Here is a 20,615-nt window from a genome sequence, read left to right as displayed (position 1 = left end):
TAAGCTCAAAACACAAAGGAGAGGCTTAGGGTTTGGTGCATGAGACTATAAGGACAGTTGAGGCTAAGAAATAAGGGTTTTATGAGCCATAAAGATGATTATATATTGTCCAACCCCGAAATTAGGGTTTTCATTAGATCCCTTCGTACGCCCCACGTACTCCTCGTACGCCTAGCATACGAGGCCTCGAATTCCCGTTTAAACCTTCACAGTACGCTAAGCGTACACCAGATGACGCCTCACGTAATCACTTTTACACTAGTACGCCCCACATACTACCTATGTACGCCCCACGTACTACCTATGTACGCCCTGTGTACTAGGGTTTTTCCTTAAACTCTAATTTCTTTGGAGACCATAACTTCTTCATTTTAAGCCCGATCTCATCGATTCTTAAATCCATAAAGAGTTAATTAAAGTCTCTACACTTTTACCCACTCATCCACGCCTTAGAATTTCCCGAATAAGGATCCAATTTCCCATAAAGGCCGAGCTAACACTTTACCAAAATATCCATTGGATCTAAAAAACAAACTGAACACCCAAATAATCTAAATTACATCACCCACACCTAAATGGAGACGATTCGGGACAAGGTGTTACATGTAGCCCATAGTACTTGAATGTCATGCCATGGGGGGAGCCCATGTCATTTCAAGGAAAGACCATGGGGGTAGCCCATGTCACTTGGATGTTAGACCATGGGGGTAGCCCATGACGTTTTAAGACCATGGTGGTAGCCCATGACACTTGGATGTCATACCATGGGGGTAGCCCATGGCCTTGCAAGGAAAAGACCATGGGGGTAGCCCATAGCAAATATATGTATGGTATGTGGTATTTGGGGACTTCACTAAGCTTTGTGCTTATAGTTTTCAGTTTATGTTTCAGGTACTTCCGTTTACAAATGGAAGAGCTTGGGATGATTGCAGAGCACACACCACCTCGTTTTGCATTTTCTTGACTTACTCCGATATGATGTGATGATTGATACATTTGTTTCATTTGGATTTTTATGATAAGGTTTATGGAATACTGGTTTTATTAATTTAAAAATGAATTTTTTTGGGTCTTATTTTTGGGACGTTACAATTTGGTATCAGAGCCTTGGTCTGAGGGATTCGGGTGCACTCTCTAGTGTGACAAAACTCAAACTGAGGAGTTGATAATTTTCTTAGAATGAAAATGGGTTTTAAAAAGATTTTTGAAAACGGAAAGAAATTTCTAAAAAGGATTTTGTAAAGATAAAAGGGGTGTGATGCGTGCAACCGACCGACCTCAAGTAAGTGATTCCTAAGAATACCCATACATGTTTGTTATGATTATATGCTTTGAGAATTTCATGCTATGATAAGTCTAGGGAATACTTTCAGGAATTGCATGATAGATTGGTGTGTTGTATGATGCCTTGTAGCCTAGGAAACATTAGATGTTATGTGAGATTGGGAATATGTATTGGTATCAGTAATTGCTAAGTGTTTGATTTGAAAATTATATACCGTTAGGATCATATAGCCCTAGAATGATTGATTTGGCCTTATTTTGTGTTCCTCATTTGGTCGAGGCCCTATGGTAGAGTCTTTTATTCGATAGTGTATTTGATCGTGTTCTGTGTATAATTTTCATGCATAAGGCAACTGACAGTGAGAGTGGAAGTTCATAGCATGAGTTGTTGTATGTGGCTTTGAATGTTCTTTGAATTTTTCTATAGATTGGAGTGTTTCTGCACGAATGTTGCTTTCTTTGTGCTTGGTGGAACTTTTAGGTGATTGGAGTTAGCTACTAAGAGAATATGTTAAGTCACATGTGGCAAAGGTTGAATAATCTCAGAGTGATGAATTTGACCCCATTGTGCAACTCTTGTTTGAGTCTAATCATTGTAGAGATGAGCTTGTTACTCGAAGGACTATCTAAGCTTTGTTACATGTGATTGTATTCATGAGGTGGGTAACTGGAATTATAGGTAGTTCTTCAATAGCTAAAGGCAGGGTGAGGTCGGGAACCTAGGAAAGCCTAGGAAGTGCTTCGGTGGGTCTTGTTATGTTGTTTAGTGAGTGCTTAGAGTACTAGTTTGAGAAGGTGACTTAGAGGATCTGGGATGATTCTTAAGGAAAGTATGGGTGTCGAATTTAGTATTAGGACCATACTACTGAAAGCACAGGATCCATTTTCGAATCGGGGAGAATTTTGGGTAATCTAGGAAGCATGTAGGATGAGGATTCTTGGGTATGTTCTGATCTTCTGCATGTTGTTTTTAAATATGGTGTTGAGCACTCAGGAAGGAGGTTCGTGTTCAAAATCTGGCTCAGGTGCAGGTGTTGAGACGATCGATGAGCGCATGCGGGGGTTTATCTCCTCGGAGATTACTCGCGATATTTTGGAATGGTCTCCTGTGATCTTTGGTTCAGTCAAGGAAGGGATTTTGGAGCTCTTGGATGGTTTTCTCGGGGCCTTTCGGGATGAGATTGTAGTAGGGCCATTGGGGGCTCATATAGAGCCCAAGGTTTGTGGATCCCTAGAATCCTTCAGGAAGGAGGATCCTATTGGCAGTTCTTGTCATTTGGGATCGGAGGTGGGTTATGCACCATGTTTTCAGGAGGGTCGATCTCATGATTGGATTGTCGCAAAGGTCTCGCGATATATACGCGAGGAGTTACCTAACATCATTGAGTGCGTCATTGATATATTGGTTGCCTGGTTCGAGGGCGAACCTCGACTGTTCAGGCGGTTAAGGGGATGGTTGGGGTAACCCAGGAAAAGGAAATTGGTTCGGATAAGCAGTTGGGGAAGAGGAAGCGGACTCATGGTCTGGCTCAGCGATCGGAGCAGTAGGACGTTGCCGTAGCTAGTGTTGAAATCCCGAAGGGCCGTGGTGATTGCACGAAGGATAAAGGGGCACATGAGGATGTGTGCAGCAGGTCTAAGTGCGGCACGTGGTTTTGCGGGTATGTCATCTTTTGCTTTGATTTGGGTAAGCATTGTCTCTGGTTTGGTTCTCTATTATTGTCTGGTTTGTATCGACAAGGGTTGTTATAAGCCATTTTGCATGCCAAAAGTCATTAGCGGATGAGCGGGATTTAGTTGTTCTGGTTCTTTGTTGGGTTCATTTCAGGGGTTTTGATAGAGAGATCTTCAGTCGAAGCAGCATGATTATTTCTTCAGCAAAGCTAGAGTTCAGTTGTGTTAGCATTTGTCTGGTATGACCGACAGTTGTCCATGGAAGAACATGTGGGTTTAATCTCTATTGTTGCTAAGGAAGGAGCGGTAGCAAGGAGATGGTGTTTTCAGTCACACGATTTGTATGGTCATTCGAAGTGCCAGGGGAATTTTATTACCGCAAGGATCGTAGATGGTTAGAATTCAAAAACTAATTTATGGATGGGAAATATGGGTGAAGATTCGCCGGTTCAGAGTAGGGATCATGGTCTTAAGTCATCATCTTAAAGGACTTAAGGATTTGGTGTGGTATCATGGGAATCGTTGGGGTTTTTGGGTTGTTGAAGTCTCAGGGAGCATCTATCTGAATTTCAGGAGTTGGGAAATCAACGAGATCGGATAGTAATGGACCGCTAGTCTGGGTGAACTCAGATCATAGTCGGTTAATGTTATTTGAAGATAAGATGGGTTGGGAATCCATCAAATTTTGTGCGATGAGAGAGCTTCGACAAATCCAAATGGGGGAGAATCGATCGAAATTTCTGTGAGATGGATCAAGTGTGGAACTAGGGCAGGTTTCACATCCTAGACAGGAGGAGAGACGAACCAAGTGGTCGTCTGGATTGAAGTTGTGTAAGTTGGGAGTTCAGGAAACTTCCAATAGCTGTTCGACATGTTCTATGTTATGCATATAAGGCTTGTTGATGGATCCAGATCGAGGGTTGTGTTAGACTCTCGTTGCTTGTTCTTGTTTGTTGAAGGATTTAGGGTTTGAAGCATGACCCGAACACCTAATTGGTTACAGTTGGATGCAGGTTTCAACTCAGGATGAGTGGGGTTGTGATGGTTTGCGAATGGTAAGACCATGGTTGGTTAGAAGTGTTGAAAGCTAGAATGCAAAGGGATCGTAGCATTCGCTGGTTTTAGGTAGACTATCGTTGAGGTAGGCATGAGTATAAAGGGGGATCAATTCTTTCCTTGGGCACGACAGTGTGGATTATCGGAGAGAATTTTGTTGTGTTAGGATGAGGACCATTGGGGTCCGAGGCGGAGTCGGGTATGTATATCTCTTGATGGGTGGGACCCGTGAGTGAGGCCCGCTCTATGGTATAGTTTGGGCCGGACCTGGTGCGAGAATGGTAGTCTCAGTGATGGGTTGGGAACCTTTATATCCCGGTTTAGTGAGGGGTTTCCGTGAATCGGAAGGTTTCAGGGGAAATGCAAGTGTAGATCCCTGGATCTCGGGTTATGATTTAGGTACCGATTTGGTTATTGGTGGGAACTCGCGTGAGTTTATGTGCAAGGTTTTCATTTCAATAGGATATGAATTAAGGTCCGAGGCGGAGTCGGGTATGTGTAGCTCTTGATGGGTGGGACCCATGGGTAAGGCCCGCTCTATGGTATAGTTTGGGCCGGACCTGGTGCGAGACTGGTAGTCTCAGTGATGGGTTGGGAACCTTTATATCCCGGTTTAGTGAGGGGTTTCCGTGAATCAGAAGGTTTCAGGGGAAATGCAAGTGTAGATACCTGGATCTCGGGTTATGATTTAGGTACCGATTTGGTTATTGGCGGTAACTCGTGTGAGTTTATGTGCAAGGTTTTCATTTCAATAAGATATGAATTAAGGAATATGTATACTAAGAGTATCAGTTGAAGGGTTCAGGGTTAAAGGATGGTTCCAGTTTTGATGGTAGGTCAGGCTCTTATGATTGTATTTTGGATGGGTTCTATCTGTGTGGGGGTCAGGCAGCTATAGGGTTTCAGTATCTCATCAAAGGTATGTTGGTGTGGCAGTTAAGGGAAGCAGTGCCTTGTTCAACACTTGAAGGTTTATCTCCTAGTTTGTCTCGCAATGTTCTTTATATTCATGGAATAGATATCATCGGGAAGAGCCTTCTCTCTAAGGAATATCTAATCCTTGTGGTCAAGTGAAAGGTTGTCGGTAGCAGCATACAGTCTGTTATTTTGTTTTCTAGTGGGAACCTCAGGTAATCTGAAGTTGAGTAGTCAGTTTGATTGATAACTGGAATAGAATTAGCAATGGTTCATTGCGGGCGGTCTGTCAGGGAGTCATACCAATTTGAGGCTTTAATTTTCAGGTGGAGTAAATATGGCTTTTATGCATGGGATTGTTTTAGGCTAGGAAGTGATTCGTTTATTTACGGGTTTGGAGGGCCTTGCTAGGATTGGGCTCGGTTGCCTTTGGGAAGGGTTTTGTATCTCAGGGTTGTGGTTGTGTTGCACAAGTCGAATGACACCTGGGGTGGTAAGGAATAATTTCGAGGATGAAATCTGATTTAAGTGTGGGAGAGTTGTAACGCCCTATCCCGAATCATTTCCTATTTGGGTGTGGGTGACATAATTTAGATGATTTGGGTGTTCGGTTTGTGTTTTGGAGCCAAGGGGTATTTTGGGTAAAGTGTCTGCTCGGGCTTTTATGGGAATTAGATTTTGTTCAGGAAATCTTAAGGCGAGTATGAGTTGATAGAATTGTAGAGCATCTCGTTACCTCTTCGTGGATATAACGATCGTCAGAAACGGGCTTATAACAAAGGAGTTATGGCCTTCAGAAGGTTGCAGGGCTTAAGGCAAACCCTAGTACACCGGGCGTACTGGTGCGAAGGGCAGTACGCCGGGCGTACGTCGATGTACGTTGGGAGTACGAAGGAGATGGATCTTGAGAGGAGTACGCTAAGCATACTAGGAGTACGCAAGGCGTACTCCAGATTCATGCAAACCTATTTTAGGGATTTGGACCCTATTTAAGCTCATTTCTCTTCACCAAACCCTAATACCTTCAGCCTCCATCCCTTTTTAACCCTAGAATCGAACCCTAAGTGCAATTTGATGATTTTGAGCTTGGTATGCGCTTGATGGGTATCTTGAGAGGAAGAAGAAGAAGAGAATCATTTGGAGGTGTGGCTTGAGCTTCTAGATCCAGGTGTATCATTCCATTTTCAAGCTTCCAAAGGTAAAAAGCTTTAACCTTGATGATCTTTCTGGTTGGATCTACTTTATGGAGTTCTTTGACATTATTGAGCCCCTTGATGAAAAGGTGAGCTTTTGATCTACTCCAGAAGTAGTGGATGTTAGATCTAAGCTTCAATAAGGTCCTTTGTTCATAAAAATGAAAACTTTATGAAAGATTTTTGTCCATTCATGTATTAAGCTCTTATTTAGTTCTCTCTTTAAGCGTTGAGTCCTATTAAGTCATGTTTGTGACTAAAGTTGGAAACTTTATTGGTTAATACCTTGGCTACGGACCAAATCTATGTTTTGGACATCTTGACATAACCCATTAAGAGAAAAATATGGGTTTTTGGACTCCTGACTAGTATGTTGGGCGTACAAGGAGGTACGCTCAGCGTAATGCGAGGATCATGCATCAGGCTGTTGTATGTTGTGCTTTGTGGTTGAGTATGCGGGGCGTACGTCTCTAGTATGCTGGACGTACTCCCTAGTGGGTCGTTTCGGGCTTTTTAGGTTTGGGCCATTGTTGGGTTTTCATAGGTTGGGCCATTAGACTTCTTTTTGGGCTTCTAGTCTATACCTTTTGGGCTTCTTTGGATTTTAGGCCCATAAAGGGTTTTGGGGGCCCAATTTGAAAAATTGGGCCATATTTGGGCCTTGGGTGTTTATATGGAAGTTTGGCATTTGGATTATTGGCTTGGGCTTGGGCCTTGGACGAAGCTGAGGGAAGGGTAAAATGGTCTTTTACTCTATTTTGGACTCTTAATGTAAGTCAGGACCCAGTTATTAATTTGATGATATTTTGGGTAACTGATAGCGTCTGATTGTTAGTGGATCTGTAGTCAGAGAGTATCCAAGGGTTTCAGCTATCTGAGGTGAGTCTTCTCACTACATCATTAGATCAAAGGCACCAATGTGGGCCTATTACTTGTTTTTTGGAATGCTAGTTGTCTTTGTGATACTTGCTTGGAAGACTCCGGGGGTAGCCCATGACATTTGTATGAAAGACCATGGGGGTAGCCTATAACATTTTAATGAAAGACCATAGGGGTAGCCCATGACACTTGGATGTCAGACAATTTGGTTATCTTATGGCATTTCAAGGAAAATACCGTGGGGGTAGCACATGGCAATATATATATATATATATATATATATATATATATATATATATATATATATATATATATATATATATATATATATGGTATGTGGTATTAGGGGAACTCACTAAGCTTTGTGCTTAGGGTTTTCAGTTTATGTTTCAGGTACTTCAGTTTTCAACTAGAAGAGCTCAGGATGATTGTAGAGCACACACCACCTCGTTCCTCATTTTCTTGACTTACTCTGATATGATTTGATGATTGATACATTTGTTTCAGTTGGATTTTTATGATGATGTTTCTGGAATATTGGTTTTATTAATTTAAAATGAATTTTTGTTGGGTCTTATTTTTGGGACGTTACATAATGAGTGAATTGTAATTGTTCAATAGTTGAATTGAACAAAAAAATTCAACAATTTTTTTAGTCACGATGTAACATACTAAAAATCATGATAAAATGTTTCATTTTTGTAAAACATTTCCACAAACCAAAATATCACCAACCACTATTTTCAAGGTAAATCGATAAATCAGAGTATCAAAATCTCTCAAAACATGTATCAATAGGAGGATGTGTACAATCACGCCTTTGCCTTTCCTCGATCATTTGATGTAGCTGAAACCATGAAACCAACAACTATAATCCAAAGCTTAGTGTGTTCACCCAAAATACCCTACACGACAATAAATATACAATACATGCATATTGGTCCTACAACATTAGAATGGATTCCCCCTGAGTCCACAACATGAGACTGGATTGCTCGCTCCCGGCCCACAACTCATGACTGGATTACTCCCTAGCCCACCACATAAGACTAGATTACCTTCCCGGCCCTCAACTAATGATTGGATTGTTCCCGGTTTTGTTGGCTCACCGCACAAAGTTGTACCACATGAACCCAATCGCGCTATGTCGACATATGCAATAGATAAAGAATAACCAATGAATATAGGTAGTCATACATATCTACCAATCTAACAGATCACTATAGCACAACAACATCCTTTACACAAGGACATATAACACAATCTAGTGGGTCAACGTTGGTGCCTTCAACCCATGAGTAAAGTGAAGAAAACTCACCTTTCAGTCTAGAAGATAGCTAAATAAATCCCTAATCCAAATATTGGATCTGCAGGTCACCTATACAACAAACAAGGATCAAGTCTCAATATACACCTCAACATACTCAGTTTGACCTAAAGTCAAACTTGGTCAAGGTCAACGGTCAACGGTCAAAAATTCAAAAGTTAACTTTCGTCCGGTCTACGACATGTGTAGAAACAAAAGTGACAAAATGGGGGAAACTGGCGCTACGCCCCGCGTAAGGGGATCTATGCGTTGCATAAACCCCTAAACCCCTAACTTAATCATTAAGTCCTTAACTCAGTCCAATATCTCTTCCAACTTCGAGATCTTTATCTTACAAATGTCTTAATCGATAAAGTCTAAGAATGTAACATCCTGATGATGAGGTTTTTCTAATTTTAACCCTAAGTATGAATATTATTTGCATTTTAGCCATTGTATATGAGAAGTGTTGCAAAATGGTCCATAGTGGCTTTTTTGTAAATATTGGGCGGTGCTCACATACGATGGACGTACATAGCATATGCTAGGCGTATATGCTAGAACCTGAAACCCTATTTTTTAGGGTTTAGACAATAATTAAAAATCCTTAAGTCCCTTCCATCGGCCTCCAACCTCATATCTACTCTTTTTGCAAACCCCAATCCATTTGAGAGCATTTGTGAGCCTTTGATTGTATTTTGGTGACCTTGAAGGAGGAAGGAAGAATAAATGATCATCTTGGAGAAGTGGGACACTTTGGATCCAAAATCACATCATCATTTGGCATCATTTTGAAGTAAAAAGCTATGGACTTGGTTAAGTGTTTATTAGATCTTTTTTCGTCATGAAATGATGTTCTTTTAGTCCCATAACATTGATATTATGATTATGGATTACTCTAATCCATATAAGTTGTCCTTTCAGATGTTTTGGAGCATTTAGAAGCATAAAAATGTAATTTTGTTTGTTAGTTTCCTTCCATGCATGGGTTATAGGATCTTAAAGGGTTAAGTAGTTGGGTTTTTTTTGTTATTGGGAACTTTCTAGCCATGTTATACTATAAAGTTAGAAACTTTATGGTTAAGGACGTGAGTTGAAGTCTAGATCTGGAATACGAGCAAAAGAGCTTAAGGATTAAGCTCTTAATAAGAAGGAGAGGTGGCCAAGTGTGTATGTTAGGCGTACAAAATGGTACGCTTCACATACGTGATCAATGCCTTGATTGTACGATCAAGCCTGAGTACGCCCTGCGTACATTTGAGTACGCCTAATGTACTCAGTTGAGTTGACTCGATTGGTTTGTTGAATTTCGACCTTGACCAGGGTTTGACCAATTTTAACCTAAGGGTATTTTGGGTATTTTGATTATATGTTAAGTTTGGACGTGATCTAATTAATAGGTGACGGGGAGAGCGGTCTAGATAGGCTATAGGCCTTGTGCGGTGGTCCAGTCAGGCTGAAGGCTCATAATTTCATGCTGTTGTTTCTTTTATTTTGTGATGGTACATTGGGGGGGGGGGGGGGGAACTCACTAAGCTTTGACTTACATTTTTATTTTATTGTTTCAGGTACTTCAAAGGATCATGGGAAAGCAAAGGTGTGATCATGCACATCTTCCTGTTTTTATGATATTGGATCTTGGGATACTCTGATATGATTATACTTTTGAAACAATGGTTTTGTAAAAACTTTATGGTTAATGGGTTGTTTTTAAAAACTTAAATTTCTATGATTTTTGGGATGTAATAAGTTGGTATTGGCGCCTTGGTTTGAGAGAATTGGATAAACATTCATGTGAATCTAGACTCAAACTAAGGGACTACAAAAGTTTTAAAATGGTTTTCAAAAGTTTTCTTTTTTCAAAAGTAAACTAATAATGGATGTGTTATGTACGATCAGCCAGAGCAAGAAAGTATATCCTGAGTTACCTACACTGTTATTTGATATGATGTTTATTGTAGAACATCTTGCTAGAGGTAGGCTAGGGATCTTCAAGAATTGCATGATGTATGACGCTTAACATCAGAGGAGTGCTTCTTGTATGAAATTGACATAATTACTGTAGTTTCTTAGTGTATGCATCATAGTTGTACATAACTAAGATTTTATAGCTTGAGAATGTTTGGTTTAGCCTTATTTCATGTTCTTTGTCATGTTGTGGTCTTAGGGTAGAATCAATTATTCAACTGTCTATAGGGTCCAGTGTTATGTATGATTAGCATGAACGAGTGGTTGTAGGGTTGGTAGAAGTTTCATGGGTGAGTAGGTGTGTGAGCAGTCGGTCAGGTGAGGCATGATTGGCCACTCTCTAGGGAGTGAGGATAGGTTGTGTACGTATCCTAATTGTTGTGTCTGTGTTGGGCGGTTATGATGATCCTTGAGACAAATACGGGTAGGTGTGGAAGGTGATATGGGCCCATACTACTGAAAGCACAGGACCCATATGCATAGCGAGGAAGTCGCAAACCCAAGGGTTTCGTTTGTATGGAATGGTTTTTATGGTATAAATTGCGAAATTCCTAATATATTCTACTTTATTTTTAGTATGGAGTTCACGAGGGAATCAGGTTCTAGATCTAGAGCAGGTGGCAACGATAGGCCACGATTGACCTATGATCAGATACACGAGATGATTTTCGCTAAGGTGGCTACTGCTGTCCGGGGATCGATTCTGGAGTTGTTTAGGTCTATCAAGACTATCATGATTGAGCTCTTCGATGATCGATATATTGCACTTTCTGAGCCTGCTGTTGTTGCAGCTACCACGACTGTTTCTGCAACAGGGATTTGAGGGGAGAGATCGTTCCAGCACCGGGTCTTCGACAATACAAAGCCCCCAGAGTTCGATGGGGTTCAGGGACCTAATTGTGGTGAAATGATAGTTATCTGATTTGGAGGGTTGTTTCTTCACATGTTCTTGCCCTGCTGACCAGAAGGTCAAGTTCTCCCTAAACCTTCTCCGGTCAGGGGCGAAGGATTGGTAGAGATTGGTGACTGGCTCTTACACTCCTGAGCAGAGAGTTGCTGTTACATGGGAGTAGTTCTTTGAGACGTTCCACATGAGGTATGTTCCCTTAGTGGAGAGGGATAGGTTGACTCAGGAGTAGGGGTGAGCGCGGTGCGGTTATTAGTCAAAACCTCACCACTAACCGCAAATGCGGTTAATCCATTTTTCAAAACCGCTTGGTGCGGTTATTTTTGCGGTGTGGTTAGGCGGTTATTTTTGCGGTGCGGTTTTGTTTTCTATGTGTTGCGGTTATTAACCGCATGGATTTGGTGCGGTTATTTTGCATGATTTTTAACTACAGTTTAGAACTCAAACGGTTTTAAAAGTTCAAACATATTACTTGTAATAATAAAAAAAACCATAATGTATAAGACAATTAACTTAAATCACAAACAATTAATATCTTAAAAACGTCAAATCAATAGTAATTAACAATAAACTTCTAAAAATTGTCTGATTTCATCATTTTTCAAAGTTAAACATAACAAAAAACCATACTTTTGTCTTATAGTATTTTATTCATCTTTCATTCATAAAACTTGTCTTATTTTTAATAATATAATATATATTAATAATTAATAAAAAAACTTGTATATAATATATGCGGTGCGGTGCGGTTTTTTTTGCTGTTTTTGAAAACTAATAACCGCACCGTAAATTTGCGGTTTTTGAAAAACAGAAAACCTGACCATCGGTTTTTATTGCGGTTGCGGTTTATGCGGTTAATTTTAGTTGTGGTGTGATTTTTGCTCACCCCTACTCAGGAGTATCTGGATCTGAGACAGGGGACTAAGACGATGACGGAGATCACCAAGATGTTTAATAAGAGGGATTTTTTCTAGCCCCGAGTTTGTTGCTTCTAAGCAGGCTCAGATGACCCAGTACTTGAGCATGCTCAAGACAGATATCCGCCGGTGCATGTCTACCCAGCGTTATTTAATTTTCTTTCTTTCTCTTTTTGTTTGTCTAAGAAATACGAGAACACATTGTGCATGGGCGCGACCTGCAGACACGAATACAACTCTGATGATTTGGGTTCGTGCAACCCTTGTTTTTGCTCGTTAACCATTAAGGGAATCGAGTCCAACTCGAGCCTCAGCTATTGCGTTTATTACTAACCTTTTCTTACATGAATATTCAAAGAACACTTGATCTCATGCATGAAATTTCACTCATTAACCATTAGGCTCCGTCATGGAGTATATTTTTGAATCGATATTTCCTTTTCATATATATTATTCCTACGATTTTAAAAAAATTTCATTTGCCCCTCCCCAATAATTGACAACTTTATTAAATGGATGAGAATTAGTACAATCAGTAACAAATAAACAACACATGATAATAGTTACCACCAGTCCACCCTTTACATAGATTTGTTTGTTTGTTCTGTTGCAAAAAAATCGTAATCTCCAAAATAAGACAACCGTTCTTATTAACAAATGTGGATACAGTTTGGTAGTGTTGTCAGTGCATTCACAAGTAGTCCGTATACTTTGGCATTTTGCATACTATGATTTCTTATTCTCATCATCTTAAATTCTACTTCTTCTTTTTGTATCTACTTAGAATTTTCTATATAAAGGAATGATGTATGCATCCAATAATTCAGGAAAAATAAAACGTTATCAAGATAAATCTACTTTATTACATTGCGTCGTGTCAGAATATTTATGCTTTAAAAGCACGCGAATGCAAAAAAGACAAATCATACTTGGTATCTTGAATGTTTGAAGCAAAGAAACAAAAATTAATTAATGATATAAGAAATCTGTATGTTAATTACAATCAGACGATTGGGTTTGGGTTATAATGATCGTTTATAACCAAAATAATAAATAAATAAAATACAAACCATTGCAGCCACAATAAGAGGAATCATTGTCTTGTCGTGTATAAGGAAACGTTTTCGAATTTTTAGGTTATCTTAATAATCTTACAAATCCCTAAACTAATAAAAGAGTAGTGTTTTTGCCACGAGTCGTCATATTAGACCTCTTAATTAATGTGTTGTTACTTGTCAATCTATTAGTTCTCCATTTTAAATTTATTAGACCTCCTCATTAATGTGATGTTATTTGTCAATGTATTTATTATCTATTTTAAATTTTAAAATTTATATTATTGTTTTTATTAATTCACAAATAAAAATAAAAAATATCTAATATATATTAAAAATCAATTTTACATATTTATTTGAATCAACGATTATAATTTCATATAACTAATAAAAATATTTTTAAATTAATAATTTATTTAAAATAACTGATTAACATTTTGAGTTTTTACTATAAAAATTTAATTAATTTTATAACCGTGGTTCGCACGAGTTATAAACTAGTAATAGATAAGAGGATAATTTGATATATTTTATATAAGAATTTTACATTTTTAAGAAAAGGGGACAGTCAATCAGTTATGCTAATCAAGTATTTATCATGTAACTTTACTTTTTTATTTTTTATCTCTATTTTGCAAGATTAGTCAAGATAAATTTAAAACGCTGTATTAAAAAACTATAGATTTATTTATAAATGTTAAAAAGAATAAAAAATTGTAATTTTATTTAAAACATTTACGGAATATTTTTGTTTAAAAACAATTGTATTAAAATGTATGAGAGTATTAAAGATTATAACCTAAATTTAAAAACGTTGTATTAACATGAAAAACTTGTTATTGATACATTTGATTAATTTTGTCTTTGAGATATGATTCCGTCCTCAGTCATGTGTATGTGCTTTCGGGAGATAGAAGAAGAAGAACTTCCCTAATCGCTCCAATAATGTCTTGATACAACTAAAATTCAATAGTACATAAAAAATAGTACTAAAGATAGATATGGCTCGTATTAAACGTACAACCTTTATTATTAAATCTTTGTTTATTAAAAATATTGATTTGTAGAGTCCTATACTACATACTTGGAGAATCGTTTGAACCTCTTGTTGCTTTGCAGTTAGTTCAAGCAACCTCTCTCAACATATGTCCAAATTCGTTATAGAAATGAAGGTCAACTTTGACCTTTGAGTGTTGATCGAACTTATAAGCTAGAATTATACATTAAACATGTTTTGCCATTCTTTCAAAGTACATTAACAAGTTATTAGTTTTGTAATCATATCAAACAGATTTTTTTTTTCTTAAAAAGGGTTAACTGAAAATGTTTTTAGTGAATCTAACTTGTATTGGATCCGTTATCTAACCTGCTCATTTTGCCACATCTAAATTTGCGTGTGACACCTCTTCATATATTGATTAAAAATATATATAATAATTTTGTTTGATTCAAATGTTAACAACTAGTGATCATAATAGAATTGACATCTATGACCATTATGCCTCACAATTTGATCATCTTTTTCTACCACAAGGTTTTGTTTTTGTTTTTGTTTTTGTTTTTTTTTTTTTTTTGTTTTTTTTTTTTTCAAATAATGATTTAACTAGTTTGTATATGTAACAATGACAATATGTCAATGATTTTCAAGTATAAATATGTCGGAAGAAGACGGTTTTTTGGAAAGTAAGACAAGTAAACAAAAAGGATTTATTATATTAATTATTATATTTTTTTAAAATCAAACTTATAATCATGGGCGGTCCTAGCTAGGTGCCCGGTGTGGCACCGGCAACACCTAGCTTCCGCGTGCGAAGTAGATTTTTTTATTTTTATTTTTATTTTTATTTTTATTTTTTTAATTTTTTTAATTTTTACCTATTGTGCCACTACGTAAAAAAAATCGTGCAACTACTAAAAAGATTGTGCAACTACATAAAAAAATATTGTCACTCTTTCGGGAATTACCGAATGAAAAAAAATAATAACGAGCCAAATGTTTTATTCTATTGTAGTCTAATAGTCCAACTGTCTAAAGCCCTAAAACCCAAATGAAACTTAATTTGATAAGTTAGCGATTGGGCTAATTGCTTGTAAAAAAGATAGCCCAATAATCCTAATTGTAAATTTGTAATTAATCCATCGGTTGAAAGAAAAAAAAAATGATCGAAGATTACACAGGGGCAGGGGCGACGCACGAGGCAGTAGGCAAGACTATCGACTTTTGCCTCCAAAATTCAATCGATCAATCGACCTTGAGGGCTGAGGCTTGATCGATTTCATAAAAGGATCGATTACAATTCACAATACTTGATGTCTTGATCGATTTCATAATGAAGCAAGTAAGTTTTACCAATTATCAATTAATTAAGATATTTGAAATTGATATGTTTTTTTTGAAGTTAGTGATTGACTTGGGTGAAATTGATTTGTTTTGTTGAAGGTATATTGTTTGCTTAGGTTATATTGCTATGTTTTTTTATTGAATTGATTGTTTGATTAGGTGAAATTGATATGTTTTATTGAATTTATTGTTTGATTAGGTGAAAGCAACTTTTTTTATTGAATTGATTGTTTGATTAGGTGAAATTGATATGTTTTATTTAATTTATTGTTTGATTAGTTGAAACCAACTTGTTTTATTGAAGTCATTGTTTGATTAGGTGTAATTGTTATGTTTTTATTGAATTTATTGTTTGATTAGGTGAAAGCAAGTTGTTTTATTGAAGTCATTGTTATGTTTTTATAGGTTAAACTAAGTGAGTTTTTTTACCAAAAGACAAAGACCTAATCCTAATGAAAGTGGTGAAGAATGTTCCCAAATCCCAATCACCAATCAATCAATGCCTTCCGTTTCTAATCCTAATGCAACTCCACAAACACTAATCACCAATCAATCAATCCCTTCGGTTTCTAATGCAACTTCACAAACACAATGCTCTAACCAACCTAATGATAATGTTGACTTGAAAGATCTTCCAAAGGACCCGACGGATAGGCCATTGATTACAAGCTACAAACCAAATATAAGAGATGATGTAAGAAGAGCATATTTGCTTCAAGGACCGTGTCAAGTAAGGGCACATAAGTTTCCTAAAAAAATAGGTGATAGATTTAGAAGATTCGTTCCTTCATGGTTTGATGACTTTGATTGGTTGGAATATAGTGTGAAAAAGGATAGTGCATATTGTTTATATTGTTATTTGTGTGGGGACCTCATGGGACAAAAAGGAGGGAGAGATGCATTTGTTTCTCAAGGTTTTGATACTTGGAATAAAAAAGATGCATTTTGGACTCATGTGGGTGGTATTGATAGTTTTCACAACAAAGCAAAAGAAAAGTGTGAGTTTTTAATGAGGGAAAAACATGCTATCAATGTAGTCTTGAGGAGGCAAACCGAAGCAGAGGATCATAAATATAAAGCTCGATTACGTGTTTCTATTATTGTTGTTAGACTTTTATTGAAAACCGGTTTACCGTTTCGTGGTCATGACGAGTCGGTTAACTCGGAAAATAGAGGGCTATACATTGAAGTGTTAAAAGCCATTCGAGAGACTAGTGAAGATATTTTCAACAATACTTTAGAAAATGCTCCAAAAAACAATCAACTAATTTCCCCTAAAATTCAAAAAGAACTTGTGCAATGTTTTGCACAAGAAGTACTTTTGAGTATTCGTGAAGAGATTGGTCAAGATGTTTTTGCTTTACTAGTTAATGAATCTAGTGATGTTTCAAAAAAGGAACAAATGGCTATTGTTTTGCGTTATGTCGATACTCTTGGCTTTGTGAAAGAAAGATTCATAGGTCTAGTGCATGTGAAGGATACATCTTCTTTGACACTCAAAAACGCCATAAATGAAGTACTTACAAGTAATAAGTTGAGTTTTAGTCAGGTAATTTATTCTTTACTTTTTTGTTATTTCAATTTTATATATATATATATATATATATATATATATATATATATATATATATATTAATTGTTTTAAATTTTAATAGATAAGAGGACAAGGTTATGATGGGGCTAGCAATATGCGAGGGGAATTCAATGGTTTGAAAGCTTTGATATTATAAGAGAATGATACGACTTTTTATGTACATTGATTTGCACACCAACTTCAATTAGTAGTTGTGGCTGTAGCAAAGAAGCATGATGGTGTTAGTGACTTTTTTGAGCAAATTTCGTTGGTGGTTAATGTAGTTTGTGCATCGTGTAAAAAAAAAGACTTACTACGAGAGCAAGCAAGAGAAAGGGTGCAAAAAGGCTTGTGTAGTGGTGAACTTGAAACCGGAAGAGGGTTAAATCAAGAGACTACACTTGTTCGAGTGGGAGAAACAAGATGGGGTTCACATTTCAACACACTCACAAGTTTGATGAAGTTATTTGCGGATGTTTCTGTAGTTTTAGATTTTGTGAAAGAGGAGGGAGGGTCATTGGCAAACCGTCAACAAGCATCTGGAATCTTAGCATATTTTAAATCATATGAGTTCGTGTTTTACTTACATATGATGTATGACATTTTACACCTCACGGGTACATTGTCAAAGCAACTTCAAAGAAAAGATCTAGACATTTTAGAAGCGGCTTCGATGGTTAGAGGGACAATGGTGACATTGCAATCTTTTAGAAACATAGGGTTTGCTAGCATTTTGCCAAAAGTATCCTCTTTTTGTGAAACACACGAAATTGATACTTTGGATATGGAAGAGTTGTATATTGGTGCGAGAAACCGTAGGACTACAAAGACTAATAGGTTTCATTTTGAGGTTGAAATCTTCAACACGGTGGTAGATATGCAACTTACAGAATATCGGGATCGATTTAGTGAAACAAGCACCCAATTACTAGAATACATGGGTGCTTTGAGCCCTTGTGATTCATTTGCACAATTTGACAAATCAAAGTTATTGAAGTTGGGTAAGTTATACAAGTATGACTTTGATGATTCAGATATGATAGACCTTGAAGGACAACTTGAGATATTTTATCACTCTCGCATCAAAGATGAGCGCTTCGCTAGTTTGAAAGGAATTTTCGACCTTTCTCGTTTGATGGTTAGTACGGGGAAGCATCGATCTTATCCTTTGGTTTAGAAGCTATTAAAGTTGGATTTGATATTACCTGTAGCGACCGCAAGTGTAGAAAGATGTTTTTCAAAGAAAAAGCTCTTGAAGACCGACTTGTGTAACAAAATTGGCGATGAATTTTTGAACGACGCATTGTTGTGTAATGTCGAGACCGAAGCAATTGCGAAAGTTGAGAATGAAAAAGTAATGGAGCGGTTTCAAAAGGTATCTGCACGAAGAGGACAAATTTAAATTCTAGTATATCGTTGTTATATTATGTTTAACCAGAAAAAAAATTGTATTAAATGAATAGATGTTTTATATTATGTTTGACCAGATTTTTCTTTAATGTTTTATATTATGTGTGACTGGAAAAAAAAGTTGTGCAACCCCTATTACTAATTCCTGGGTCCGCCCCTGCTTGTAATTTCTTCCATGGATGGAATTGTATGCGGAATAAAAAATCCAAATCAAGAAGAAGTTGTTGAGTATTGAATTTCCATTGATGAACCCCCATACAAGTCTAAAGGAAGAATTTTCTTTTTATACTGGCCTTCAGCATGGTGATCCCCTTTCTCCCTTTCTATTTATTTTAGTTATGGAATCTTTGTATGTGGCCGTGAAACTTGTTATTTCGAAGGGCTGATTCAGAGGGCTTCATTTTGGTAATACGGATGATATTGTTCTTTCTCATCTCTTTTTTTGTTGATGATGTCATTTTTATAAGTGAATGGTCAAAATTTAATATTGTGTATATTGTTCGCATGTTACATTATTTTCATCTTGCTTACAGTCTCAAGATTAATATTCATAAGAGTAATCTTACTAGTGTTAGTGTTCAGTTTTTGTTGGTGGTGGAGATGGCACAATATATTGGTTGTGCGGCTTCTAAAATTTATTTTCCTTGCCTTCGTCTTATGTTAGGGACTAACATGTCTAGGAATGTCTCTTGGAGGTCACCAAAAAATTTACTTCTAAATTATCAATGTGGATGATGAAAACTCTTTCGGTCGGTGGTAGACTAGCATTTATCAAGTCGGCGTTGGGTGCTCTCTTGACATATTATATGTCTGTTTTTAAGGCGTCGAAGATTGTTCTTAATCATCTTGAATCTTTGAGAAACAGGATTTCCATAGGGGTTGATTTGGAAGAAAAAATGACGAGGGTATGTTGGAAAAAAGTCATGTCTCAAAAAAATTTGGTGGTCTCGGGGTTAGTAGATTATTTGTTTTGAATTGTGCGCTCTTTTCAAATGGATATAGGGGTTTCGTGCTTTTCCCGACTCTCTTTGGGTTAAGATGGTTAAGGTTATTCATGGAAAACATGGCTTACTGGACAATCCTAACTGTTATAAGGGCCATGATTTGGTTTGGGTTAATGTCATTAAGGTGGTGGTTAGCTTACAAGGACACGGAGTTGAATTTTTTTACTTCATTGCAAAAACAGGTTCTTGGATGGTTCTTTAACGTTGTTTTAGGATGTTTTGTGGCTTGGAGATACCCCTCTCAAAATGCAGTTCCTGCGAATTTATGCTTTGGAACAAGATAAGCAAATTTTAGTATCTTTAAAAATGCTTCAAGAAGGTTTATTGGCATCCTTGAGGTGTCAACCAAGAGGTGGTACGAAAAGGGCTCAATATGACCAACTTCTTCAATTTGTTGGACTCGGTTTTGCTCTTTTCGTTTAAAGACAGGTGGGTTTGGAACTTGTTAGGGTCTGGTGGATTCTACGAGGTCCTATATAGACAAAAAAATGTCTACGAATAGTAATCGACTCGTTGGTGTTCATTGGTTCCAGTGAAAGTTAATATCTTTATTTGGCGGCTAGGTTCAAACAATCTTTCTACTAGAAATAATCTTGTTAAAAGAGGTTTGGACATTCCTTTGGTGCATTGTCCTCTGTGTGATGTAGATATTGAGTCGGTAGATCATCTATTCTTTGGTATTTCCTTGTTAACTATTTGTTGCATAAGGTGGGGTTGTGGTGGGGCTTTTTAATTCCACCCTTGCTTCTTTTCAGGATTGGGTTATCTGGTTCTCTTCTTTGCTGGTTTAGAAGGTTTGTAGAGATTATTTGGAGGCCTCTTTTTTTCACTTTATGGTAGTGTCTTTGGCTATTTTGGAATGTGTTCTCTTTGGTAAAGAGAAACAAAAAAGTCTTATTGTTTGATAAATTTGTTTCTTATTCGTACATTTGGGTGTCTGATAGGAGTATGAAGGGTAACTTAAATTGGGTAGGGTGACATCAATACCCTAAACTCACTATTTATTTATTGTAATTGTTTTTTTCTAGCTCCTTGATAGTTTTAAGATATTTTTGTTATTCTAAAAAATTATTTTCCATTTATGAATATCTTTACATTAGTTATAATAAATCCAAGAATACAACAATGAGCTA

At 37.1% G+C, this 20,615-nt stretch overlaps 1 protein-coding gene across 1 annotated transcript; it reads left to right on the top strand.

Annotated features, from left to right (window-relative positions):
• Positions 1-15,994: 15,994 nt before the first annotated feature.
• Positions 15,995-19,905, top strand: LOC111916201 (uncharacterized). The gene is made up of 6 exons (XM_052769037.1): positions 15,995-17,044; positions 17,151-17,202; positions 17,281-18,206; positions 19,300-19,383; positions 19,481-19,612; positions 19,696-19,905. Exons 1-6 carry the CDS (start codon positions 15,995-15,997, stop codon positions 19,903-19,905), a joined length of 2,454 nt encoding a protein of 817 aa, XP_052624997.1.
• Positions 19,906-20,615: the final 710 nt, after the last annotated feature.

Source organism: Lactuca sativa, chromosome 2, assembly GCF_002870075.4.
Source record: "Lactuca sativa cultivar Salinas chromosome 2, Lsat_Salinas_v11, whole genome shotgun sequence".
NCBI classification, from domain to species: Eukaryota; Viridiplantae; Streptophyta; class Magnoliopsida; order Asterales; family Asteraceae; genus Lactuca; species Lactuca sativa.
This window is presented reverse-complemented; position numbering and strand designations above follow the sequence as displayed.